Source organism: Histoplasma capsulatum (assembly GCF_000150115.1).
Source record: "Histoplasma capsulatum G186AR genomic scaffold supercont2.1, whole genome shotgun sequence".
NCBI lineage: Eukaryota > Fungi > Ascomycota > Eurotiomycetes > Onygenales > Ajellomycetaceae > Histoplasma > Histoplasma capsulatum.
Genome location: NW_025544801.1, coordinates 933629 through 959758, shown reverse-complemented (window position 1 = coordinate 959758; position 26130 = coordinate 933629). Strand labels below are relative to the sequence as shown.

Below are 26130 nucleotides of genomic sequence, written 5' to 3'. Positions count from 1 at the left end.
TGTGGTCTGAATTGCAACAGTACATTCATGTCAGCGATTGAATGATAGAGGAAGTGTTTCCTGCCTGCAAGAGAGTGGCATCGCTTGGTACAAAACACAGTAAGAGATGGAAGGAGAAGGACGCTATTTTGGTGCTCGCTTGTGACGGACTGCACAATATCAGCCAACCAAGTCGGTAGACCCACTTAGCCTGAAACCCACACGTTTGAGGTGGAGATTTACAGGGTGGGCAAACGAAGGGGCTGTTCGGAATGAAGAAGGAAGGGCTAGAACAACTGCCAATAACCCCCGCCAGTGCCAGGTACTGTGTGCAAGACGTTCAAGTAACGTTGGTAAAACTAGCTGACCCACATGTGTCTGTACTTCGCTGGGAACGGAGCAAGGAGAAGTGGTACTTACCACATTCAGAGTAAATGCAGCGTAAAGCTTTATTAGTCCGTGGAAATATCCGAACAATATCGAAACTGGGAGAAGGAGGAAATCCACTGGATATCGAATGTAATGACCGAGAAGCTTGATGAATTTGCTAACAAACATCCACGTAACTAATGATTTCAGTGCGAACATGCGAGACTCCTCACTCCACTCTTTTGTGCCGTAATAGCAGAATGCGACGAGGGCGAGATCCCCAATGAAGGCAGGAGGCGAAAGTGTGGTAAGATAGACGGCGTAGGTACTCCATGGCTGGCGGCTAATGGAAGAGGTTGCCAACACGGACCCCTAAGGTTAGCTTCTGGTCTAATTATGGTTCGTCATCATAGCAAGGATGAGGCTGGATGTCAAGTTACAACTTCTGCACCAGGGCTGAAGAGGGCTTTGATTGCGCGATTTGCTGGGGCTAGGTCCAAGGGGAGGGCTAAAAAGGGCAAAGTAAGGAAGAAGAAAAGACAAGAACAGGCGAGTAAAGAAAGCGCAAAAAAAGGCAAAATGAAATACGGAGTCGTATGCACATAAGAAAAATCAAGCAAATAATAACCCCCCCCCCCTCCCCAAAAAAAAAAAAAAAAAAAAAAAAAAAAAAAGGCCAAGGAGGCCAAAATTCCTCCTTAACGAATTCAATGATTTCGCCACTGAATTCGCTCTCAAAAAAGAAAAGGCAAGGCTCGCGAAATGCGAAATGGGCGAGAATGGTTGGAAGTTGGGAGGGGGGCTTCGTCAAATGAGGAGGATGGAGTGACGCTAGCTAGAGGGGGGAGAGAAACTTACTACCAAACAACCTGCTCCTGGATCAAGGTTGTGAGATTACTCCGCCAGTTACTTCTTGACCACCGAACGCACTGCTTGAGGAATTTTGCGTTGTTCTCGAGGGTCGTTTGGATTTCCACTTCCGGGTGGTATTGGAAATATGTTTCCCATCCATGAGTTACCATCCAACGTGATAGGAAATTATCGTCATCTGCGTTCAATTCATATTTGCCAAACCACCACTCCTCGTGTGTGAAGTTATAGGTGAAATCTCGGTCCTGAAGGATTTTGGTTCGGTACGCAGAAGTACGTCCAGAGAGGCAAGGCATCCCTCCGTCCACCTGAGTTGTTGCGGCGCAATCAAAATTCCTGCGCTCCAAGTACAGCGCACCTAGGAAGTCCCACACTCGCTGTGTAGAGAACAAAGGTGCATCCGATCTCCGTAACCGCTGGCAAGTTGCTACTCCTCCGTAAATAGGATCTTCAAAAACCGCTAGCAGCCATGTCAGTTCCTTCAGTGGCCAGCTTACATCGTCATCAACAAAAACGGTAATTTTGGTCTGGACCTCGGGAATAGCCCGCACCATTTGGCGTCTTTTGTTTGGTTTTGGGATGCTAAGCAATTTGATCCGGGTTTTTGATGCTGGCATATCCTTGAGCATTTCCTCCGCGTTCCCCCTATTGCTATCAATTGTCACAAGAATAATTTGAAAAGGTTCGTTCAGAAGAATGGTTCGAAGCGTTTCTTCCAATTCATCTCCACAGCCTTGTAGGGAAGGTATGATAATCGTTGCATCTTGAGACGTCAAAGTCGGGTTTTCTGGCGGAGGAATCGACCGAAATGTCCAAACGGCAATCAAATTAACAAGTAGACGCACATATCGATAGAGACTATTTTATTCCCAACGTCAGTAAAGGACCCAGAAGCCAATCTTCATGACCTTCAACACTCTAGCAATGCCCACGACCGCCAATTGACAGTTGCCTGGGTGGAGCCCACTAACAATAAAATCTTAAAACAAACCAAATACATGTTGTCGAACTCCATATTAACATAAAAGGCGAACCTGGGGTTTCACTTCCCCGAAACTTCTAGATGTACGCAAACACAATGCCGCCCGAGAGAATTCTATCCGCCCAGTCGTATGAAAAACAGAGAGATAAGGACAGGTAATGACAAAAAACCAAGATTGACCAAACGATGTCACCAACAATTGAAACGACAGTCAGTCCCAGTGGAAGAAGCACTGGATGCAAAAAAGTAGTTGGAATTGAAACAAATAATCTGGAAAGTGAGAAGGAAAGTGGGAGAAAACGAATTAATAAACGAAATAGTACGGAGTAATAAAGAGCGAGGAGGATGAAAGCGAAGGAGTGACTGGGGGCGAGGGGGGGTATACAAAACCTTGTTGTGGGGAGCTCCGAGAACGGCCAGCATGGAATAGCCCGCCCTCGAGTCCTGGATATCATATGCAAATAACCAACAGAAATCGGATTGGGCTGAGAAATACTCGATACAAAATTAGCCATTGTTATCCCAGTTCTCAAATTTATTCTCTCTACTTGGGAATTTTTCTTTTTTCCCTGTTGGCTTACCATTGATGCTCATTGCTTTCAACTTAAATATTCTCTTTGATTTTCATTTTATTTCTTTTGGTGTTTTGCAGCTGCAGGTAATATGGATACCATGCAAGGGAGGTGCCGTACTTGCTACCAGCGCTAGCAAGGATTACAAACGAGGATAATCGTAAGTGTTAGGGTAGTAACATTCGAAGGTTCATGGAAGCTGGCGTGCGCAAAAGGTGGCAGGGTTATTTCAGAGAAAAGAATCCAGCCATGGGTACATCCTCTGTACATAGCACCCAATTGTTCTGTGCTTCGCAAGCAATCTGCATCGAGATTCGTTTAGTGGGCGTTCCTACATGCGGTGGTGAAAATATTGAGAGTGGACTTACCAGGATCAATGCCCAAGAAGGTTGGCCAACGGCCAAAACTGGAGCAATCGTGATGGAGTTAGCTCTGGAAATTGCCGAAGCAACCACGGATGATGAGCATAACGTCTGGCCTGTAATATGTGACATTTTGGATGAACAAGAAGTCCAGATTGTGATTGGTATCCTGGCCTAATGAAGTGTTCCAGACTATTGTGACTGTCGCATCGTCAAGCTGGGAAATAATCCACCTGAAATGTTGATTGGAAGTCACATTCTTCCAGTTGAACCACAATGTTTTACTGGCAAGCTGCTGTTCCAATCACATTTCCAGCATTGGATTCTGGCAATGGATGGAATTTTCTTCAACTAGAGCGACTTTCCTAAGAATTGGAACCAAATAAAAGGAAGCTTACAGCAAATGGGGATAAAAGCAGAACACGATATAAAAATTTTTCCATGGATCCTTCTCTTTCTTGCTAATTTCTCCTGTCTGCCAGTCATCAGTAAGAAGCTGCAATTACAGAGAGCAACACAACGGAGTAGACCATAGGGCCAACGAGTTTAAGTCCTGCGTATTGATATCATTCTTACATACTGGTCTATGCTTGCTCTCGTAAACTACCCCGGCCGACTACTCCATTGTCTCATCCCAGATTCCAAACCAATCTCGGCTCTACGCAGTAGGCCCTCCCCACCACGCAGAGTGGCGCGCTGAGGCGTAAACGTCGCCAAAGGTGATGATCCTAGTGGCGATCATCTATCTGTACGAGACATATTGTTGGCGAGGCGTAGCCGCTAACCAGGATCGGCTCAAGCTGGATATAACCTTGTAGAAACTGATGGGCAATTTGGACCAGAATAGAAACAAGGGAGAACCAATTCAAATGCACTAGCTGTGGATATCGAGATTCGCTTATATCTGGCGAATGCTATCTCCTGTGGTTTGGCACGTCATTTGTTAGCTACGAAATGTTTGAAGAGCATATAGTAAGAAATAACAAGGTACAGTACTATAAATATTGTTTTCCTGACAGACCTGAAGTCCAGTATTGACTGGCTTGCCCAATTCCTGTCTCGCGCTCCTGACATTCTGGAGTGGCATTCGGCTCTCGTCTTTTTTGCCCACTGACTCTGGATCATCACAGCTTTATGCATGCACGCCGTGAATGGGCTTCGGGCAAGAAAATTTTATTTGTAATGTAGTGACAACATGAAGGCAAAATGTGCCTTTCATTTCCAAAGTCAGAGAGAAACAAAAAATTGGTTGAATGGCCGGTATTATACCACGATATACCGTGAACACAGCAAAAATGATGGGATGCAGTCTTGGTCTTCGTAATCATTCTGGCAAGCATAAAAGTTTAAATCTAGTCAGGAATTTTATCTCAACATCAACAGAACTGTTATCCATTGATATTGCTACAAGAGGCTGCATTTGTCATTCCACACTCAGTTCCTCAGAAATGCACTGTACAAAACACCCTTTTTTGAGGACATTATATGCGATATCTCTAAGAACTTCATATTACCACAGTGTGGTAAAAGTAACCCTTACTGCATGCATGATGCTGGTATCTTGTTAGGTGAGGAATTCTTCCCCGTCTTGTGATTCTCTATTGTCTGGGTGATTTGATTGTGCCATCTGGAAGTTAAACGTATTTACTGTTTCTTTCAATCTTCTTTTGACGAAGCTGTGTCTGGCTTGGAGGTAGGATTTCGGTTTCTCCTGTCTATCACTGCTCGCACCAAGCTAAACGGCGGGAAAGCCGGAGTTTGTCCAGATCCAGCTTTCAACACAGTAGATTTTCTAAACGACCTTAACTCACTACCTGAGGTTTACATGTTGTTTCTCACGATGTATCACGTATCCGTGAAAACCGTTCCCATAACTTGCTGCCAAAGCAAGTGGTGGCAATTCTAGTAAAGGAACATGGGCGTTCTATGCGAGAACCCACCTTCCATATCTCATCCAGACGACTAGCATGGTAAGCGATGATAGCAGTTCAGAGCATATCAGGCATCAAGTGATCGGGGCCATATGATATCCAGGCAAAAGACGAAGACATTAGTGGAGCAGTGAAGTGTTCATTATGATGGAGGTCAAAATTCACCACAGCTTTTGCTTTTTGAAAACCATTACATGATGTCACTCAAACTGCCACCAACATATTTAACCAGAGACTTTGTGCTCAGTTTCGGCTTAATGTGGGTTAGGCCTATCCTTCATTTCTATTTCTGCAGCATCTGATATCTTCAGAATTATGAACAAAGTGTTACCTAGCACTATTACTTAATTCAAGTGGTAGTTGAGGATAGTCATTTCCGACTGACATGTGTCAACATGATTTGAATTAGCAAGTCAGTTCCTAAGGGCTGAGATTGCATTTTTTTTATTTGGCTGTATTTGTGTCTGGTAGGTCCAACATGGTTCCTCTATCAGAGCGAGGCCTTTATGCTCTATCTTTACAATACTTTCTACGTTCATGAAACAGTATCCCCACCTTTGTTACCATTGCACGTCTTGATTTCAATCAAACTCACGACCGAATCATTTGTCTAAAAGCTACATTATTTTGAAATTGCCTCTTTTGCAAACACTGATAACTATTAGACCATGCTTAGGTACTCTGACAGTTCATTATTATGTTTAATACTACCTTCTACGGTTTCCATCAATCAATGTTAATGGTTCCTATGAAAAAACAAGAGACATCGCAAAACATCAGAAGTAATTCCAACGATAATGAATTTGTCATCACTGTTTTAGGTTCTATTATTTTAACACAGTGGTTCTCTGCTCAATGACAGGAAACATGATGCATACAGCATAAAAAATATTGTTTCAACAGTTGGTATTCATGGCACACCATTATGGATTCCCACTTAATTCATTTGGAACATGGCTTTAGAAAGCCACAATTGTTAACCAATGAATGAGTAGCTTGTGCTGACATTGCTGATAGTTACATTTTTCATTGAAAAATAGACACTTATTGCCTCAAGACTGCATAATTATGCATGCAGTTGAGGTGCACTCTTTCATCCTTGCCATCTGCACTCGCTTGGGTCTTTTCATTCTTTCAACTCACCAGGGGTTTCGGAGAGTCTAGAACCCGTAAGAAGATTCCGGGATTCTCCTTACAAGAAGAAAAACTTACTACCTATAGGCTGCCGTACTACCCAATAATAGCGTTTTTCTGTGCTTATTCTCGGAATCCTTTCATGAACTGATTTGCCGATCTACGAAACCGTACGGGAGCAAGCGGCACCTAATAAGCCTTAATTTATTATTCACCAAAATAGTTGTGCTATCGTAAAATCTCAGTGGAAATTTGATGCTCCCTGTTCCCGTCTTCCATCCACCAATTCTTTATGATTTTTGCCAGCACGTGCTCATCGTTGTGGATAAATACCCCAGCGATATACTTCAGGTTAACTTAATAGTTTCAAAACATCAGACCAAATAATTTCTGAAACCTTCACCGAGGTGCAAATGAAGGGATCGCCTAACATCCTCATATTCGTCTCTCTGACCTGATATATTGCGCGTACAAAATTAGCTAAAAATGCTCTCTGGTTTGGAGCCAATATTTGCGTCCTGCTAATTTCACGTTCTACATGATGTTGGAAACTGAATATATGATGTGCTCGACTAGGTCGCATATGGATCTGCATTTTTGACGGGATATTCTCATCGCTAGGGTAGGATTATTCATATGCGGTTGGGCAGACTGCTCCATAATTTCCTCTTAGCTATCCGTCAAGGCCATTGTGAAAGGTCGTTGCCGAAGCTGCATGCACGGCCCGGGCCCCCCTCCCCACTAAGCCTGGTGGATGCCATTGATTTTTGATTTTTGATTTTTTTTTGATGTTTTTTTGCATATCATAAGCGCGTTTCAAGGAACGCGAAATAAAACCTTAGCTTCTTGTTTAAAGGAAAGAAGAAGGAAAAATAGCGGCTTCATATGGCCCATGAGACATTAGGTGTTCATTATTTCGAAGCTTTTGCTCTAACTTCTAAATATAACCGGGATCTGGTTACATCCACATTTGCATCGGAACTTGTCCATAAATTGGTGAGGCCCGTGAAGCTCCTTTGATACGGCGGTTAGGGGTTTTCAGCGGTTCTGGCCAACGAGGCTCTATAATTTCCGTTTTGAGCAATATGCAGGAACACCCATGGACCTCAAATGCAAGTTTGTCCATTTTCCTTGCTTTCGCGTCGTGTGCAACACAAATTTTTCATGGCATTAAGAACCACGGGGATTAAACGAACAGAAAAGAGAAGCAAAGAAAAAGCAAAGGGAAGAAATCTCACTAGGGTCCTTGTATGGCGTGCATGTGGAGCATGGAAGCGCGCAGCCTCGTTCGCGGAGTTTAGCACCCATCCTTGTCACTTTAGGTTGTCACAGTCCGCTGCAACCATCGTGCCCGGCTCTGGCTCGCCTCAGGTGTTGAGACAACCTCCAGATGGTTCGTATAGTCTGCCGTCGATGAAATGGCCATGCATTTTTGTTTTCTATATTAGTTTCTATTTCTCGGCGGACACAGAAATATAGTTTCCCATCCCACGGACTGTTTCAGAGAGACTGTATGAGAGCAACGTGTTTTACCTTTAGATATGGGGAGGTTAGCAACATTCAACAGGATTAAAAGCATAACCTTTTTTTGTAAAATGTAAGAACCTTTTCGTGAGCCGGTCAGTAGTGTTCACGAAATTTCTGTTGAAATCGGTGCAGTGTAGGGTGATTGGAAGAATGGCCGCTTCATTGGGCAAGTTGACCTTGATGTATCTCTCGTGTCGTCTGGGTGGGTTGAATTAGAGAAGCTGCTGATACAAGGCGACGAGACTTCTTTTCAAATACCAATACTTTCTTTGTTAACTTACTAGCCTCGTTTGGCAGTGACTTTTATGCATTAAGGTTATTTATCCGACTTATTTATCCGACTTTGCATTCATAGCCGCAACCGAGTCAGAGTATCGTGCCGGGAGTGCTAATATAAAACTTTACATTATGGAAATATTCAATGCAATGTTCGTAGAGGTGTGTTACATCATTAGAGAAAAGCACCGTTGGACATTTAAAATCACTTGCCTTGTTCAATTCACTTAGGCTTCAGATCAACTGCTAGCAAAGCCAATTTGAGCTACTACTTTATTGGCACGTTTCATATTGAGTACAATGAAGATGATCGGCACACAGTGAATTAGAGCTGAGCCATATCTTGTAAAGGAATTCATACAAATTGGCTTACCTGAATATCTCAGGTGATTTCTGCCAAAATTTGAGGGGCATTGAAATTTATACATTACTCCTGTAGAATGTGGATATTTGGGGGGGTTGCTGAGGGGGCTCATATAATTTGTGATATCTAAGTATGCTGCCAGACTCCAAAGGTTGCCAATTGCTTATTTTTATTACTGACACTTTCGGGGCGCCTTGTGTATTAGCAAACATTTTTTATGATAACAATGTGAGTTCTAGGTAAGAAACTGAGGCCCCTTTCTGAATCACTATGTAGAGTGAGAATTGGGCTAGCAATTTGATCGAGCTAATTCGGCCAGATAAGCAATACCTCTTTGGTCGATAGCACAAGTAAACATTGTCCTCTCTGAGAGGCATTCCTTGAAATACAGCCGTTCTCAGAAACTAGGCAAATATTTTTGTATATCCCATGACGACCGAAACGAGACACTAATGGATTTGTAAACGGGAAGAAAGAACAGTGAGATTCTCGCCTAGGCTGGCTTGCTCTTCTACACCAGTGAGTGGGTCAACTGCAGCCCTGGAAGTGGAAGAACTCGAAGCTTTTTCGGCTAGGCTTCCAAACGTGGGCTGCGAAGGTATCGAGACTAGCCAGACCCTTTGCATCGAACCTACCTTAGTCAGGGCTACGGGGCAGCTCTTGTGCAAGGAGGTTGCACGCACGGGCCTCCGAGGAAGTCCCATCCACGGGTAGGAGAACGGCAGTACAGGGTTATCTGGAAAAAGAAAAACCTGGGACATGAGATCACGCAGGGACGGGGGTTGGAGAGTCATGGAAATTTATGTGACCAGGGAGGTTCCACGGTACCTTTTGTGGGTACCAGCCCTTTGAAATCCCTGAGGACGGAGGCCAATAGAATGTATGGACAGCTCGTGAGGGCATATTATCAGATGATTCGCTGATGATAGTAGTATGGGAAGCCCAGGAGCACTGCATGCTGTCGCTGTCATCCAACGCGCTCATGTTACCTCAAAGGTTACGTAGGTGAAGGCATTATATCCGAATACGTTGGCCCTATTTTGAAAACCACATGTGAATGGAGAAGGGTTAAATTAGAGAGGCTGGGGAAATGCTTAACATAGGCATGTTTCCTTGAACACAAGGGAGAGAATGATATCTGGGCTTTATCGAACGAACTTTTGTCGAACAGAAATAGCTCAATGCATCTAGAAACTGTGATTGATGTCGTGTCAATTTTTCAGTAACATATGAGCTAGATTCTCTGTGAGCAGTCACAGTCCAATAAATGAACCTGGCTTAGAAGGGGGCATATGCATAATAATTGTTGTCAAAAGGTCCTTCGATTTACTAGCACTTTTCCACTCGAACGGTTTCTAGATTTAGATATCTGTTAGCTCAAGGACGGAATAATATTTCTGTCAAGAGTTTAGCATCGCGCATTAACCTTGGCCTATATCGCACATTTAATATCCCCTATTTATATATCAGCCGTCTGATGCTTACCTACGTATGTGTTTCCTCACATTTGGCATCTTCCAATAGTTGTTACAAAGCCTTTGGTTGCCTGAATCCGCTCGATACGGATCCTGGTGTGTTTGCTCCAAGGAAACGGATGAAATTCGCAAAAAAAAGGACTCAGTTTCAGTCTAAAGGAAGAAATCCACATTATATTTCAAGTCAATGAGAGTTATCATAATTTTAAATCTGGTGAGCTTAGAATGATTGATGTAACGTTAAGGGGCTTCGGAATAACATTTTCGCGTTCCGTCGGGTTTTCCCTCTGGAGGTTGGCGGAGTAGGCGAAAGTAGCCTTTACATTATTGGGTTGCCGTACTCTCTGATAGAGTTGATTATGAGGTATGCTGGTTATTTTTTCCGCCAAGTTATGATAGCAATAGCAAGTTTTCTAAAATGGTGGGTAATACTGACATTGAAGGAGATGGGAATGCCTATGTGTATACGCCTATTTATTTGCACGCATCTCAACAATGGTGCTGGAATATACAAGAAAACAAAAATATAAAGGAAGAAAAATAAAGAGTGAATATATGACTACGAAGTCGGAGGAACCCACAACCACCCAGAACGATTAAAGCATACTTCGAACTCGACGCCCCCGAATAACCCAAGCGCACCATAGAGATCAAAATCGCCCTCTAGACCCCTAACTCCACCAGCATCCTCATCGACCTCCTCATGTAGATCCCAGCTCCCTACAACTTTTCCATCCCGTGTGAAGAATACCTCTACCGGAAGAGTTGTGGGTGTCCCATTGGTTTGGGATATTGTTAACGACTCTGGAGACGGTAATGAGAACTTCATTCCTAATCCAACCGTTTCCCCAACTTTGAATGCGCTAGTAAACTCCATCCCACCCCATGAATCGTTCACAAATCTGCAGCCATCATCGGAGAAAACGCCCACGCTTCCCCGTTCCCATCCAGGTGATCGCCATGTGGGGTATGGTTGAGCTGCAAAACCGATGGAAAACCCACCAACTTGGCCCTTGATTCCATCGTACTGGGCAAGAAGTTTCGCTTCGAAGTATATCGTCTTCGTTCGTTCTGTGATTAGCGGCGAATCCTTTGCTGGAAAGTACAATGGTAAACCCGTCAACAGAATACAGTCTCCATTCTGGTCCTGAGTGCGTCCTCTCCACATCCCTTGGCCAACAACTTCTAGATGCCCGTTGTACTCTTGAGGTCTAACAGGTCGGAGGTCAAAATTTTGAACTGAATTGTATACCGCATCTGATGGCATGCATGGTGTCCACAACGGGATATTATCACAGAAGTCATGAGCTCGATCAGCATCCGCTTCTGATGCATTTCCCGTATTAGAATATAGATACCCTCCAATCGGGGGAGGAGGAAACATTGCCGTATCTGGCACAGCTTCTTCCCAGTTGTGGTAAGGAGGTGGGTTATCAGGTGGAACTTGAGTATTTTCATGGTGCGCTCCGTCGTGATAACCAGGGGGAGGTCCTGACTTTTGGTCGTAAGTTCCGTCGGGCATCGCTGGGATCATGCTAGACGCAACGACACGAGCCTCAGCCGGCCCGAAAACACGCTGCTTCTCGTCACCCGTAGAAAGACCTGATAGATTTGGAGTTCTCAGTTGTGTTCTAGGTGGGGAAGACGTGACTGGGCCTTCGTTTGCCTTTTGTTTGCCGGCGGAAGTGTTTCTATTATCTTTAGGGCGGTTTGCCACGGTAACTTCGTCCTTTTCGGCCCCTCCGCAGCAGAAAAAGGCCATTTCAAACAATCAAAGAAAGGGTTAAGTATATGGAGTTAATGTGACACATTCATTTGATTTCCTTGCACGATGTTGTAGGCGTGATAGAGCGAAGTATGGAGAATGTAGCGTTCGTAGATTTGTGACGTGTGCAAGGCGTTTTAAGCACACTGGCAGTAATGCGAACAAAGAATACCAGTACCTTCGAGTTCTGGCGAAAGTAAATGAAATAAAGGCAAACAAGGGAGGGGATCGTCTTCGGTTGGAAACGTAAAATCCACAAAATACTAATATGTCACACTTCAAAGCGCAGGAGATGGTTGAAAGGTCGGAGAGCCTAACTTGGGAGGAATTCACACAAATGAAATATATCCCATTATAAAATTTTTTTCTCAATGATGTAATTGTAATGCCACTGATCAATACCAAAAGGAAACAGTTCGCCTCCGTACTTGAGAAATTTATCTCTTGATGATTATACAAGTTCAATGAAATTAATGCAGGAGATTTGAGCCAGAGCGAGGTGGCTGTGCCCGTGATGTGTCAGCAGGGAGGTTCAAATAAAGTTGCGGATAGCTTGTGGCCCTCGATATCTTCGAACCGTGGTTCAGCCGTTCGTACCCGAAACTTACCTCGACAGGCGATATGTGAGTAGAGGTAAGGTTTTTACCAAGTGCAGGACACAGTACTGAAAACGCGGTTGTCAATGGAAACTAGGCGAATGAGATAGCAACACCAAATTGTTCATACATGCTCGATGAATTATAAGGTACTACTAGTATTTACCGTGGTCACTTTGCAACAGTTTTATATTACGTATCATGCATTCTCCATTCTGAACACCCAGCTTTCCATATATGTTAGGATGTTATGCAGCCGATCTAGGCCTACATCAGGTTATCCCCAGCTTCTTTTCATTCCGCAGACAAGGTGACTATAGCCCAAAGCTCCTCAAACTTTACTACACGATGCCAGCAGGGGTTGGGAAATGTTACCACTAGTTATATATGCGCAATCCCATTGGGTGGGAGGACGTGCTGCGCATACGGAACAGTAAGTTTTGGAGTCTACGAATAAAATCCTTTAAAAGAAATGCCGAAGAAGTCCATTTGGATAGAATGCTATCAACGTCTGGTCTGGCCATCTCTAAACAAATTTGGTCGCATAAACACCCTTAAGAAATTTTAAATGACAGATTTCCCAGCCAATACTGACTCACTAACAGGGCGGGCACGTTTAATAGAACGACGAAACACAACGTATCTCAACACCTAGCACTTGCCTCATCACCGATGATAATGCCAACGTCATATTTAACAAGCTCTTGCACCATGTGGTCCACTAGCCATGCTGAGATTCTCGCATGAGGGATAAAAGAAAGCCGCCAGGGCAATGATTATATAGGCGGATATCAGCAAAGCCCCTTCGAGGTAATTGGTCCTGCCATCCAGAACGAGATAGTTTACGATAAAAGCAGAGGCGAAGAGCGAGACTGTTTCAAAGAGACTGAAATAGAGCGACATCTCAGTATTAAGGCACCATCCTAGAAGCACAATTATGGGAGTTACAAAGAGGGCAATCTGAATACTGCTCCCCAGTGCAACACCAATGGCCAGGTCCATTTTGTTCTTGCCTGCTACCGTCACTGCAGTTAGGTGCTCAGCAGCATTACCAACAATGGGCAAGATGATCAATCCGATAAAGGCTTGGCTGACACCTGTATTCTCAACGAGGTATTCGATGCTATGGACGAGCAACTCTGCGCAGACCGCAACGAGGCCAGTGGACACCACTAGGAGAGTGATAGAAGCTGTGCGGGACAAGCGAAACGATCCTTTAATCTCGGTTTCAAGCCCGTTGGGACTCTGAGATGGGGTCATGGTGATGAGGTGTGGAAGTGGCTGAGCTGAAGGCATTACCTGGTGATTAAGCGGGCTTTGCAAGCGGCCAGGAAGCGAATTCGTACGCCTCAGACTACATTCATTGTCATGGGAACTGCGCTGGCTGCCAGAGGGACTCATGGAAGTAGATTGTGTGGAGTGCAATTGTGGCCTGTTTGTAAAAACTCGCGGAAGAACCGGGCGGGTAGACAGGCTGCGTACAGTGAACGGTCGTCTTGTAGTTCCTGGCTCGGTAAAATTGGCGATATCAGCGACAAAGTTAACCTGCCTTCTGGCATGCGTAGGTGGAGTAGAGTCGGATGTTGAATGATCCACCTGATCGCTGGCTTTCGCCAACAGGTCATCGCCAGCGTCCGCTCGGTTTTTACCTTTGTTGTGACTGTGGCATTTCCTTGATGTCTTTTGACCGTTTTCGGGGGAGTTAACCGAGGAATCCAGGCCCGCAAAATCCCGAGAAATGGGTTGGGTAAGGAGATGAATATTATTTGTCTCATCCACATTCCTCTCGTCCCTGCTGACTTCTAGTTCCACACTTGCCTGTGTAGATTGTGTATGATGCTCAGGATGAAATAAAGCTGGCACTGCGATTGGCTGTGAACTTGACGAAGCGGTACAGCTGACTGCAGAAGCGGATGAGAGACTTTGTCGCATGTCTTTTGAATTAAGGCTATGTTTACGGCGCCGCCGTTTCTTGAGGGCGTTTTTGATGCGCAAGGCTCGTGTATTGGAGCCGGTTGTTCCGTCACTATCACTGTCACTTGATGAGCTGGATTCCGATGAGCTAGAGGAATTTAACATGTCGGCCAGGACTCCTGGATGCGATTCTTCGTCGATTTTGTGTTGAGGGGTACTTTCATAGAAGTATGCGTGAGATTTCAGTTGAAATAGCAAGTATAAAACATATACCAGCAGAAGGATCTTAAATCTGTCAGCTGGGAAAAAGTTTCAAGCAGTGTCGGATATAAGAGCTTACCACGCTGGTGCCCCTGCTCACTTTCAATACAACAGTATCAGCAGTCTCAAGGTTACTGAACGATGCGTGGAAAGCTGTCTACGAAAAGAAAATATTAACAAGGGGCGAAGAAGTGTGGAAACAATGTGATGGATCGTACTGGTAAGAGAAGGCTCATGACACTGAGACTGAGTAAAGCGGCACTCATTTGGGTAATGTTTGAATTATATAGCTGGTAACACCCAATCAGCACATAGACGGTCACTAGTACCTCGAATCCTCTCACCTGTTCTCGATATCGAAGACCGCCAAATAGGAAGCACATTCCTAGAATAAGAAGCAAATTTGCCAGAATCGACCCAAGCAGGGATGCCTGCACTACCCGGACTTCTTTCTGTAGATCCAACTATGTTAACAGTCTCCAACTGTGAGAAAAGGTAACACCGCGCTAACTTACAGCTACAAGTGCAATACTGTTCGCGTGTTAACCAGAGTCAGTGTCATGGCCAGGGTCTTTTGGGTGATGAGAAAATGAATGGCGAACTGGGGATGATTGTGAAAAATGAACTGGAGATTCCTTCCGAAGACATACATGCTGCCATATCGTTAGCTACAGTCGTCAGTGGAGAGTATACAGTTGAAAGAAGTTAACCATACAATATAATTAGCTCCACTGCATTCCCAAATGTAACATTCAACAGAGCTCCAGTTGTGTCGCTTAAGTTTCTCGCAGCATTCTCAGTCGCGAAGCCAAGAAGCGAAGCAAGAGGAACGATGGCCACAGCGTTGATAGAGAATACCACGGTTGGACTGATAGGGCTCTTATGGCCCATGATACGGTGCACCACGCCCAGGGTAATTCCAACGGGAACAAAAAGAAGAGCCCAGTTGACCCAGCTTGACAAAATTATCAAGCGTACGGTATGGCACGTTTGAAGTATGAGAGATCCTTTCTCCACAGTTTCTATGGAGGCAGAGTTTTCTCCATCGCCTGTACTGGATTTCGTAGAGGCGGGAGGGCAGACCGAGGTTGCTTCCTTCGTGAGGGTAGCCTTCGATCCATATTGGCAACTTGGTTGGCTACCAATGCTGTCGGTTGAGTCAATTTTTTGAACAGAGGGATCTGCTATGGGTAGGCTAGGATTGCGGTCGTGATTACTGTGGCTGTTGAGGCCTAGGGAGGTTTCGTGAGCATCGACGCTGATGTGGAGGTGGCGAGCAATGCGGTCTATTAATGGAGGGTCGTCAGAAGATTCGTTCATCGAGTGGTCGTAGCAGCAATGAATCTAGGGGTTTCAAGTTCAGTGAACCCAAAAATGTTGAACTCAAAAGACAAAGTACATGAGAAACTGAATTTGGCTGGTTTTTGTGAGATGATAACCTCTCGGGCTGAGGTCAAGCTGTACTGTTCCCAAAGAGGGCAAGCACTGTACGACGGAGCTCAGCCACATGGCCATCTTGACGTCATAGAGGCCCTAGACTTGGATCACGTAAAATAATTTTTGCACCGACTGTTCAGCATTCTTGGAGGCCTTAAGCTCCCTAAGCAGACGTAATCTGGCGAGTCACTACCCAATAGGATTTAGTTTTTTCTTTTGGTGAAGCTTCTAACATGAACAGCCAAGTTTTGACTCCCGATAGTTAGGTTGCTACCGGGCTTGGCAAACTCACTGTCTACCACTGTTAGTCAGGCAGGTGGTGGTGACCACACTCTTTTGTTGCAGAACAATGTTGGCAGGGTTGTGGGCGGAACAAGATTTTGTCGGCCAGCTTGATCTGAGATAGAATACCTGGAACTGACAGAAACATCCTGTCTTAGAGCCTGGATCCTCCATAAACCTCTCCACTTCATCCTAGTTGAAAATCACAATATGTATTTTTTATCTCACTTCTAGCTTTATGGTGATGATACGACTGTAGCTGAAGATAAATTATTGCCTGTCTTTCAATTGGTTTCATCTTACGTTCGATTATCCCCTTCTTTGACACTCTCTACCTAGCATTCTGCAGGGGATCGTTAGGAGGGAGTAACACTTTAATTAACCCTTTCGTACCTGAGTACTTTTGTGCAATTTTGGAAAACTCGGAAACTGTATCGAAACCATGATTTTTCTCTTGTGTCGTGGGAAGTGCAAGTCTTGGTCGCCGTGAAATGCCCTTTATTTGTGCAGCATTTCATCTGTGAGAGGATGATTGTGCTTCTTACTTACTGGCAAAACAATCTACTGTCCAAGTGAGGGGCAAATAATAATAATGAATCATATCAAGGTGCTGTGGTGGTCGTGTCGATTGTCTGCTTAGCCCTTGGGATAGGCCTTGTCCACCAAGCCTAGCCCGACTCTGCAGCATCCAATTATAAAGCCATGCTTTATATTATGCATGGACTGCATTTTCTGGGAAAAACAGGGTTTTGGTGGGCACTCTCACTGGTAGATACTCCAGACCGAGGGCCCAACATGTGACTTGGCGACTGCCCAGGTGATTTCTGTGGTTGCTTCTTGCTTTGCTTGCTCCTTGGTGAAACACAGAGCAAGAAATCTGATCCTGAGGGATAAATCCCGATCTAACGCCAATCCCCTTTGTCCTCTTCTCGTAGAACTTGTCAAGAGCTTCGAAGAAGCAGAGGTGGGGCCTAGCGTTTCATCCCGATCCCTTGAGGGCTTTTCCGATTGTTCTCATTGCTCTTCATGTTTCCCTTCTTTCCCCCCCTGACCTCGATTAAACCATTTCCTCCAGTTCTGTTTAAACCACGCTTTTACCCTGTCGCTGTCAAAATTTCAAGCTCAAGCAACACCATTGTGGGGATATTGCTCGCCCTGTCTGCTGCTACTTAGAATAAAACAGTCAGCTCCTTCTCTCACGCTAGCCGGGGATTTTGGCAGCGCCTGTCAACTTCCCAGAAATCTGCTCCAGCTTTGCTCCGTGCATGCATATATTGCCACCCTTGGAACCGTTTGTTCGTTTCTGATAGGCTTCAGAAACTTTTCAGCTCTTGTGAAAGATACCAAGTTCTTGAAGGAGCAGATTTTTTAACAGTCTTTTTCACTTTTGCAATCCTTCATATATGGTGTCTTGGGTGACTTGCTGTGTAGGAAGGGTCATTTTGTAGCATCTATTGTCGTGTTTCTCATTTATCCTAACTGTCTTTTTATGTTCTACGATTTTTGCAACCAGAGATTCGCATTTGTTACTCAGCTGTTTTGTTCGACCTTGATCCCTTGACCTTCCACCGCCGCGTGCGAGGCAAACGTTTGGCCGTCCGTCTAAAGCACGTCCCACACTCAGCCCCTCGCAACATTTCAATTAAATTGCGCGACCCTTTACTTTGATATATTTTTGGAGAAGAGTTTTACGTTATAGTTTTGACACAGGTGTTCGGGGTTGAAAAGGACCTCCGTCGCGTCCGTTACGGTCCTTGAACAGCTCTCAATCCCCACTGTTCCACACAACTTCATAACACGTGATAAGTAATCGTGAATCTCATAACCCCGAAAGCGTGGCTGGTTTGGTATGTGAGAAATATCGGATGGAGCCATTGAACTCCATAATTGCTGATGAGCCACAGTCAGTGAACGCAAATGTTGAGGTGAGTGGTACAAAGCTCTCACAAAGTAGCCCAGCTTGAAAGATTGCACGAATTCATACTCCGCACACTGCGAAATGAAAACGGTGATACGAAACAGTTCGAGTTTCGTAGCACACTTCTCGCTTGCTCACGTAGGAGCACCATGAAGAGCTAGTTTGTTTAATGCTCTGGCCGTCGGTATAACAGATGCTGACCCCTAAGAGCAGGCCTCTCAAACCAACACTGATGGGCTCGGCACACCTGCGCCAGACTCGATAGGCCCAGACAATGTGGTCAACAGTGTCTCTCAAACAGACAGCCGGTCCGAGATCTGTGTTTCTCCCTCCTGGCAAACGGATAGAGAGAGGAGGGAGAGAAAAAAGGAATTAAAACGGATCGCCAAGGAGAAGAAAGAGTTGGAACGGTCATCGAAATCCGAGCGAAGTTCATTCAATGAGCCACGACGGTTAACAAAAAAGCAACCTTCCAAGACACCCAGCAGAGCGTCGAGTATCAAGAGCATCCTTCCACGCTCGTCAACTGCTCCATCAATTTTGGGATTTTGGTCCAATAGCACATCGAAGCCCAACTCTACTCGAGAAAAACATGGCCTCGACGCGTCAACCCCTGAAGGAACTGGCAGGAAGCAGGATGATTCACCAGAACATACAAAGCCTCTATTTACCGGTCACCTGCCACAGCGTTTTGGAGGAAAAATAACCCGAGACCCAGAATATGATAAAACCTCGTCTCGTGCTTTCGATTCGGACTCGTCACCATCCACACCAGTGTCTCCTCCTGATAAGCCAAGACGCCACCTTCATATGGCTAAGAAACATACGGACTTACGTGCTGCAGCAAAGGCATTTCAATCTGCGGACATCATTTCCCCAAATACTAATACAGCACCTCCTAGATCGTCCTGGAGTCAGGAGCTTACCCGCCGGCTATCAAATTCTAACGGAAGGAAGCTCCAACGTAGGTCTCTCAAAGCGGAATATGAGCCCCATATGTATTCATCACGTAGAAGTTCCGCAAATAAGGAAAATGAAAATGGCACAATATCTAGCCGGAAAACTAGGCAAAGTGTGCCATCAACCCCTACAAGCAGTCATTTCCATACTACCGCAGGGATCTTTTCTCCCAGCCCGCAAAATTGTTCACGAATTACAGTTGTCGAGCCCCACGAGAATATTGGCCCCCCGGATCCCTCATCCAGTCAACAAGATCATGAAGCGTCTAATCCTCAACACACTGAAAATAATGCAAACCGTTCAAGTGAACAGCAAGAAACGTCATCAACTATTTCGATGATATCCCCTTCCAACCGTACACAAAAGACAACGTACAGGCCTACAGAGAGTCACCGTAAGCATGGACGAAGTCATTCATGGAGTGAAATATTAACCTACTCTGATCGGATCGCCGGGGTCTCTCTAAAGCGCCGCGCTCATGGTCGGGAATCTTCTCATATAACAGTGAACGGGGACGTGGAAGAGTTCAAAACTAGTGGACCTTACGAATCCAACTATGGGCCCAGTGCGGCGTTCAGAAGCCATGCTGCTCAATCTGACCCTTCTCTCTCACCAGCTAGCTGGCTTGTCACACCTGAAAATATAGGCGCTGCTGGAGATTTTCCGCAGGTGCAACCTGAATCTTTTCCGAATATGACACCAACAGAACTACCGATCGATCCAATTGATACCCCAGAAACGGCAACGATAACCGATTCCCCCAACATGGAGCTAGCGGTGATTGCTCCTAGCTTGAGACAACGTGAAAACCCCATGCGAATACCACCAAAAATAATAAATCGTGACGTCCCATTTAAATCCTCCCCATTAGCCGGACCGCCTCTGAATAACCAAGACGAAGAAAGTACTATGGAATCAGGGAATATACCTAACGAGGGAGGTGCTGGCGCCTCTTCCAAATCAAACCATGAAAAGTTAGGGTTCTCTTTCTCACGGATCTTGAGACATGGGAGCAAGAAAGAAAAGAATTCGGCTGGCTTCAGTCGACGTTATTCGATGAAAGGTAAACTGGTAAACACAACTGGTAAGGCAAAACTACCAAAAGTGACGGTGTCCGGATCAAATGTGTTGCAGAAGCAACAAGATACTTCCGAGTTGTCCAGCTTTGCGGGATCCAAGCCAGAAATTACATCACGGCCTACCAGTGCATCTTCCAGACAGCTTAACCTCTGCCCCCCAGCCAGCAATGATATGTTAAACGACATCAAAATCCCTCCCAAGTCCCCCAAACGCAATAGTGGAATATTCCCAACTCCAACCAATACTCGCCCTAGCTCTGCCAGTGGCGTAGAAACTATGAGCATTTCGAGCAATGGAACTGAGACACCAGGGAAAAAGAAACGCTCCATCTCGATAGACATCAGCAAGAATCACATACCCCACGGCCCAGGGAAAGAGCGATCTATTCTTAAGCCTTCCTCTGGCCACGCATCTCCTACCCTATCTTCAAACAACCAGTCAACTACGATAACCTCCTCATTTCCCCCTACAAAGCAAGCGACTACTAATTCATTGACATCCAGCGATTCCCACCTCAAGGCCTCTGAACGACACCACCAAATCCCATCAGGGCCAACTTTCGACTCCCGCCCTGATTCATCCAGCAGGCGAAGCTTTGCCAGTAACTTTGGAAATGGTCGGGTCTCAGTTCAACACCCTGCCCGGAGGGGGACACCTGTTGCCAAGATGTTCGTGATCTGCTGCCAGTGTAGATACTGGCATGACATGCCATCAGACGTCTATGCTAAACTTGCCTTCCCCAACGGTCCCCCACCCATCGAGCACATGATAACCGATGATAGCCACAGTCCGCACCAACATCAGCACCCGATGGCCAGCAGTGGGTTCGTTGCGCATGGTGGAGGTAGCAGTAGTACCTTCACCGAAACAAGTTCAGGGGGATCCAATAATGCACCAGATAATAAATCGCCGCGATGTTCCCGCCCCTCGTCCTCCAGCTCTTCGTCTTCGAATAACTTCACAGTAACATGCTGCTGGTGCGCACATCGGATGGTTAAAACTTGCTGTGCCGGATGGACTACCATTGTCTATCTCCATGAGCGACACCACTGAACGAAACGGGTAAAAATCTGAATTTGTCGTTATATCTTATTTATATCTTTTAAATCCCTAGATTTTCGAGCTTTCGAAATAATTTCGCAATTTTCACAGTGTGGCTTTCTGGGATTGGAGGCATAATACATGTCACGAATATGGGAAGTCTTACAACAATTTTTTTCTCAGTCTATCCTGAATGACACGTTGCACCGACCTTTTCTTAGGTATGGATTTTCCTTTTGTTAGCCTTTTTGCCCCTGCTTATTTTGAATCAATATATTAGGATCCTCCAGTTCTAATTTAAAAATGATCTTACTATTAAATTCAAGAAAATGAAGCAAACTCTTGAACGATATTTCTTTAAAGGGACGAGGTGAAGATTAGGGAACAGATTGGATTCGAGATGATGTCTATGAGATACGTTTTTTCTACTTTGCTATTTGGGTTATTGAGATAGGGGTAACGTTCCTTCTAAAGCGATGATTAGTTAGTAACTTTTATATTATGACTGTCACGGGATTTGGGAGTTAGCCTCAGGGCGGATTGAATTTGGCATTCTCTTTTTGATGGTATTTGTCCCATTTATTACTGTTTCTTTACCGCACCTTTCCGTTTTCATCTCCCCCTTTTTACTTATAAAAACAGAACTTGTGATGACGACTCTGAAAATTGAAACCATTCTCTGCAAACGAGCTAAGATACTCCATCCGTCATTATCTTGTATATATTGGAAGCAGGAGGAGGGAGATAGTTGGTTGGATTGAGAGGTTGGCTGCTATAGACATGGCGTAGGGAGGCCTCTAAAAGCACCTAGAAGTATACAGATAGTTAAGAGATAACAGAATACTTTTTTCTCTTTTTTTCAACTAAAAACATTGAACCCTGCATTTCTTACTTACTTGCTAGCACATGTCGACAATTTGGACCGCAACTGTATGAACCTCGTTTACCTGTAACCTGAGGGATTTATTACAATTTAAGTGGGATGAAAATTTGGCATGTAACGATGACGGCTTTTCTTTTTTTCGACTGAACGTTTGTTCAGGGGTAAGTTAAGCTTAAAATTAAGGTTTGGAGTGGGCCAGGAGGTGGGTCGCTTGCTCGGCATATCACAACAAAATATGGCAACATTAGAATTTAGGAATAGGACATGGATGTGTACAGAAAAGCCCTTGCACATCCTATATACTAATATGGAAATACAAATCGCGGAGAGATAAATCCACCCTTGGGACCGTAAAGTTGGGGTGGTATGCATGCACAAATAATAGACTTTTTTTTATCCACTTAATATGATGCTATGACGTAGATATATCAATCTGTGGTATGCCCGAAATCACCGCTAAATCATTTTGAGAAAGAATTTTAATATTAAAATTACTAGTAAGTAGTGAGCTACATTGTATGCTGAGCTTGCTAATGTGACAATGTGTGACTCCTCTCAGTCGCAGGAGCTGTCTTTGCTGATGATCGCCGTGCCATATCGACAACGGTTTCTCATACTTTCTGACCATCTCAGTGAGGGCTTCAGCTACCTTGGTTGGATCGGTTGCGTTGGGATAGCGTGACTCTCTTTCAACCATTATGAATTTACTTACCCCGAGCCTCTAAAAAGCTTATTTGCTCTTGGGGAGCAGCTGTACCGAATGGGACATCCCTGGTGCCCTGTTCGTTTCCCGTAACAACCTAGATTTCCTTCCATGAATGGACATGAACAAAGGCCGATACGTATCTGCAGCCGATCCACAGGGTATTTGATATTTCTTAATCGAAGCAACAGCGCATATTTGCTAATAAGGCATATCAACGCCATGCGGGCTTTCTTTCTTACCTCATCACCTGAGTGGACGTTTTTCCATAGTGTTCTTCTAAAATTCCACAAACTTGACGTCTAGTGCATCGCCAAATCCAAGGTTGGCAACTGCCCCATACCAGACGTCGTCTACTTTAAAATCAGAGGTTTTTGCAGCGTTATTCAGTCAATTTTCTCGTACTAGGGTATCTGGAGGGTGGCTCGATCCTAGCATCCATTTGTTCGTGGGTTTTCTGATTCGCAGTCCATCAATGCGCCAAAAAGCATGATTCCGCAAATCTATATGGAGCGAGAGGAATTTGTGGTTTCATCACAGCGCTCATCCATCCGCGGTCTCATCTACGTAAATCATGATCATGGAATTTTCACCAATTTCTAGCTGTCGAATGCACAATCCTTCAGTTTTCAGCCCTCTCTAATCAACCACCCTGCATCATGAAAGGAACACCAGACTGGGAAGAACGAGTTTGCAAAGCCACAGAATTATGTGCAGCAGGGATTTTACAGTTACGCTGTTGGTCAAAGGATCAAATACCTGTTACCCCATGTGAATACAGACGGATTTCCCGGTCAAGACTTCGAACCCCCACTTTAGAAAATTTGAACCACCTTCAACCGTAACCCGATTAAGGGATCCCCTTCGTTCTAATTCGTAATCAAAAGCGTGCAAATAATTGTTGCGTTGCGCTCGGCAAACAAGAGATAAATAAATCAAAATTTACGCTCATTTTAATTCAATCAACAGAAATGGATGTACGGTTTAGTGTTAAAATAAAAATATAGTATTATGATGAAGCATCCTTGTGGTAATGGGTAAATGCCGCTCGGCAAATATGACTCCTTGTGAACACCGTACATTCACACACGAGAAGGGGTTAGCAAAGAAGAAAAGAAAGATAAGCCGATAAACATAGTGGTGTCTAAGTCATTCAATATCTCTGAGGGAAGTCTCAAAGCGAGGGAAATATTAAGAACTATTCCGAGTCTAATCAAAGTTTTGGGGGACTTCGAACTTCAAATTCTGGAACTGAGGGCGTATCGTCAGCCAAAGATACTGGCAACCAGCCTCGAACAGAGCCATCCGCTGAAAAAATAATTGGATGGAATCCGCTTTGTTTGCCACCATTCCCGTTTTGGGAATCCTTATCGCAGTGGTCGAGCGTAGGGTCTGCGACATTTTCCAAGGCACACTTCACGTCCTCGTCCAGATCGAATGGGACGCCGCATTCTCTCAACATCTGTATAATTGCCGTAACATTCAGCTGCATCGTTCGCTCGGGCTCTTCAGCTTTTCCCCATCTTTTCATCATCCATGGGAATACGAGGCCAATGTCTGACTGGCTCAAATGGGCCGAATTGACGGTATAGAAGACCTTCGGCTGTTGCTTGCCAACTTCTGCAGTGCCCTGATCATCGGACCCAGGTGCGGGGTGGTAAGTCAACACATGTCGAGTAGCCTTTAATCCGGCTTTCCATTTGAAAAACTCGTCACTCAGGATAGCCAAAACACTCGGCGATTGCGGCTGGCCCTCGGTTGTTTCTGCATAGCATGGCAACGGCTTTTCCCAGAGCCATTTTACATCATCCCCTAACAAAGGGAGGTTCCAGAGGTCGAGGAGGATAAGGGGCGAGGTCGGAATCACCTGTGAAACGATTTCGCTATCTAGTCGAGGCTCGTACAAGGGGCGGTATTGCGAAAAGGATGGCTCTGCTGAGATCGATGATGGATCCTTGCAGATTTGGTGGCCCCAGTAGATAGACTTGACAAATTGGACGACACTTGCGGCACCGAATGAATGGCCCGCCCACGCAATGCTGCCGGGAGAATGAATGTCAAGACTAGAAGAAAATACGGGACTTTTCGCGCCCTTCATCTGCACAAAATTTGGAATCTCGGTTCCCGCATCCATCTTGAGAAGTGCATCGTGCACGAGACCCAATTCCCAGAATCGGATGCGCAACTGGGCATGTCGCCTTTGGAGAATATTTGGGTCGAAAACGTGCTTCATTCGTTGGTATGGAACCTTTTCGGTAACCTGGCCATGAGCGTTTCGGAGAAGCGAGCTGGGACTGCTTCCATCCCGGTGTTCAGGGGCAATGATGACAATCCCGTAACTGGCCAGGCAACCAAGGATATAGCTATACATATACCTTGACCCCGCGATGCCGTGGGAAAAGACCATGACTGGCCAACGTTTTGAGGGGAGTGTCGAGGCTTTCAAGGGTGCATCCCTAAATGCAGGTATCTTCGTCCATTTGACTGTGCTTGGGAGTAGCCTGTCGTATTTGAAAAATCAGAATACGGGAAATCAAGTCTCACGAATGATATAAGAGGATTGGTTTATAGTACCCTAATATATTCGATAGTCGTTTTGGGACTCCTAGAAGTTCCGCCAACCCGCCAATAAAGGTTGCTTGCGGATCTGGAATCCAATACATAGGTCTCGACGTTGGTTCAACATCATCGGCAGGATAAAATATGCGGAATAGAATTGTAGGAAGAGGTATATCTGATTTTGGGGTAGGTGCCGGCGATTCAAGAGAAGACACGGGAATTTCAAACTCTGCAGTGCCCACCTGATGTGGTCCCGTATACGACGGGAAGGACGGAACTTGAAGCAGGGACAACGCCATACTCACACACAGTCGAAAAATCGAACGCAATACAGCGACAAGCGGGAGAGAGCAAACGAATATATCAAAAAGAACACGAATAAAGACCACTAGATGGAAAGGAGTTGGTTCTATATGGATTTTATAATTGACGTTTGCATAGCAACATCAACCGCCTCAAGCAATATTTTTCTAATATTGGCTGGCCGCAATGGGAGGCAAATGCAAATCATCAAAGCAGGAACCTTTGTCTCAAGGCATTAACAACCTCGCGCGTCGCTCTCGTGTTAATAACGAGTACGTGAGTCCATTCTTGGACTCGGTTGTACCGAGGCGCCGGTCCAGCGTGGTTGTGATCGAGCACTATCCAAAGAACGAAACTTGAAAGCAAACTGAGGACATCTATGCAAGATGGCAGGCGGCCTATGGTCTATGGTCTGGTCTATGGTCTATACACAGGAGACGATCTTGTGCAAACTCATGTCCCACCGCCAGTTCATCCGTTCATGTGCATCCAAGTCCAAGTATTGGATGGTTGGGTGACACCTGGCAGAGACTGCGCCTCGTCTCTGTGGTTGACCCCACCAGCCACACCGGTGCGTGACTTCGAGA

The 26130-nt window shown here is 45.1% G+C and overlaps 8 protein-coding genes across 8 annotated transcripts; 3 read left to right on the top strand and 5 right to left on the bottom strand.

Annotated features, from left to right (window-relative positions):
- Positions 1–1205: 1205 nt before the first annotated feature.
- Positions 1206–2045, bottom strand: HCBG_00289 (polysaccharide synthase Cps1p; the record flags this gene model as incomplete). The annotated part of the gene is made up of 1 exon (XM_045427339.1): positions 1206–2045. The coding sequence occupies one exon, from the start codon at positions 1845–1847 to the stop codon at positions 1206–1208; it is 642 nt and encodes a 213-aa protein (XP_045291314.1).
- Positions 2046–2136: 91 nt separating this feature from the next.
- On the bottom strand, positions 2137–2922 carry HCBG_00288 (uncharacterized protein; the record flags this gene model as incomplete). Its single annotated transcript, XM_045427338.1, has 3 exons — positions 2137–2470; positions 2586–2685; positions 2782–2922. The coding sequence occupies 3 exons, from the start codon at positions 2792–2794 to the stop codon at positions 2278–2280; spliced, it is 306 nt and encodes a 101-aa protein (XP_045291313.1).
- Positions 2923–2964: 42 nt separating this feature from the next.
- Positions 2965–3312, top strand: HCBG_00287 (uncharacterized protein; the record flags this gene model as incomplete). Its single annotated transcript, XM_045427337.1, has 1 exon — positions 2965–3312. One exon carries the CDS (start codon positions 2965–2967, stop codon positions 3310–3312), a length of 348 nt encoding a protein of 115 aa, XP_045291312.1.
- Positions 3313–7876: 4564 nt separating this feature from the next.
- Positions 7877–9080, top strand: HCBG_00286 (uncharacterized protein; the record flags this gene model as incomplete). The annotated part of the gene is made up of 4 exons (XM_045427336.1): positions 7877–7928; positions 8082–8164; positions 8572–8594; positions 8843–9080. The coding sequence occupies 4 exons, from the start codon at positions 7877–7879 to the stop codon at positions 9078–9080; spliced, it is 396 nt and encodes a 131-aa protein (XP_045291311.1).
- Positions 9081–10250: 1170 nt separating this feature from the next.
- On the bottom strand, positions 10251–12024 carry HCBG_00285 (uncharacterized protein; the record flags this gene model as incomplete). Its single annotated transcript, XM_045427335.1, has 1 exon — positions 10251–12024. The coding sequence occupies one exon, from the start codon at positions 11601–11603 to the stop codon at positions 10401–10403; it is 1203 nt and encodes a 400-aa protein (XP_045291310.1).
- Positions 12025–12895: 871 nt separating this feature from the next.
- Positions 12896–15697, bottom strand: HCBG_00284 (H+/Ca2+ exchanger; the record flags this gene model as incomplete). Its single annotated transcript, XM_045427334.1, has 4 exons — positions 12896–14401; positions 14596–14667; positions 14910–15030; positions 15093–15697. The coding sequence occupies 4 exons, from the start codon at positions 15695–15697 to the stop codon at positions 12896–12898; spliced, it is 2304 nt and encodes a 767-aa protein (XP_045291309.1).
- A 2264-nt stretch (positions 15698–17961) lies between these two features.
- HCBG_00283 (uncharacterized protein) lies at positions 17962–21107 on the top strand (the record flags this gene model as incomplete). Its single annotated transcript, XM_045427333.1, has 3 exons — positions 17962–18021; positions 18228–18978; positions 19174–21107. 3 exons carry the CDS (start codon positions 17962–17964, stop codon positions 21105–21107), a joined length of 2745 nt encoding a protein of 914 aa, XP_045291308.1.
- A 2560-nt stretch (positions 21108–23667) lies between these two features.
- Positions 23668–25539, bottom strand: HCBG_00282 (uncharacterized protein; the record flags this gene model as incomplete). Its single annotated transcript, XM_045427332.1, has 2 exons — positions 23668–25182; positions 25256–25539. The coding sequence occupies 2 exons, from the start codon at positions 25537–25539 to the stop codon at positions 23895–23897; spliced, it is 1572 nt and encodes a 523-aa protein (XP_045291307.1).
- Positions 25540–26130: the final 591 nt, after the last annotated feature.